Genomic DNA, 420 nt, shown 5'->3' on the forward strand with positions numbered 1-420 from the left:
GGTTCACCAACTTCTTCCTCATCCATGGACTCATACTCTCCGTTTTCCATTATTATCATTACGCGAGAGTTTGGGCAATCTCTAGCCATATGTCCATGGCCCCGACACTTATAACAAATGATCTCTCTAGATCGAGTGTCCCTAGGGTTATCCACGGGTGGTTTTGGAGATCGTGAAGCTTCGGGGACTTTTCCTTTATCCCGGAGATCACGCGAGACTTTAACCTCAGACGTTTCTTTCCTAGGACCAGATGAAGGCTTTGGTGAGTATGACGAGGGTCCTACTTGGGATCTTACTCTACTTAGCCGGGATTGTTTCCTCTGATCTTGCTTTTCTATTTGAACGGCTAAATGTAGGAGTTCGTGGAGATCACGGTAAGGATGGCGCTCTACCTTACGAGCGATACGTTCTTGTAGTCTA

General features: G+C 46.7%; 1 protein-coding gene across 1 annotated transcript in view; it reads left to right on the forward strand.

Annotated features, from left to right (window-relative positions):
* Positions 1-250: 250 nt before the first annotated feature.
* Positions 251-420, forward strand: part of LOC104807982 — a 2484-nt gene continuing 2314 nt past the window's right edge. Inside the window, exons 1-2 of the mRNA XM_010533453.1 lie at positions 251-262; positions 357-374. Coding sequence (XP_010531755.1) covers positions 251-262; positions 357-374 — 30 coding nt within the window. The remainder of the gene's footprint in view (positions 263-356; positions 375-420) is intronic.

This window comes from Tarenaya hassleriana, unplaced genomic scaffold, assembly GCF_000463585.1.
Source record: "Tarenaya hassleriana unplaced genomic scaffold, ASM46358v1 Cleome134, whole genome shotgun sequence".
Lineage (NCBI taxonomy): Eukaryota > Viridiplantae > Streptophyta > Magnoliopsida > Brassicales > Cleomaceae > Tarenaya > Tarenaya hassleriana.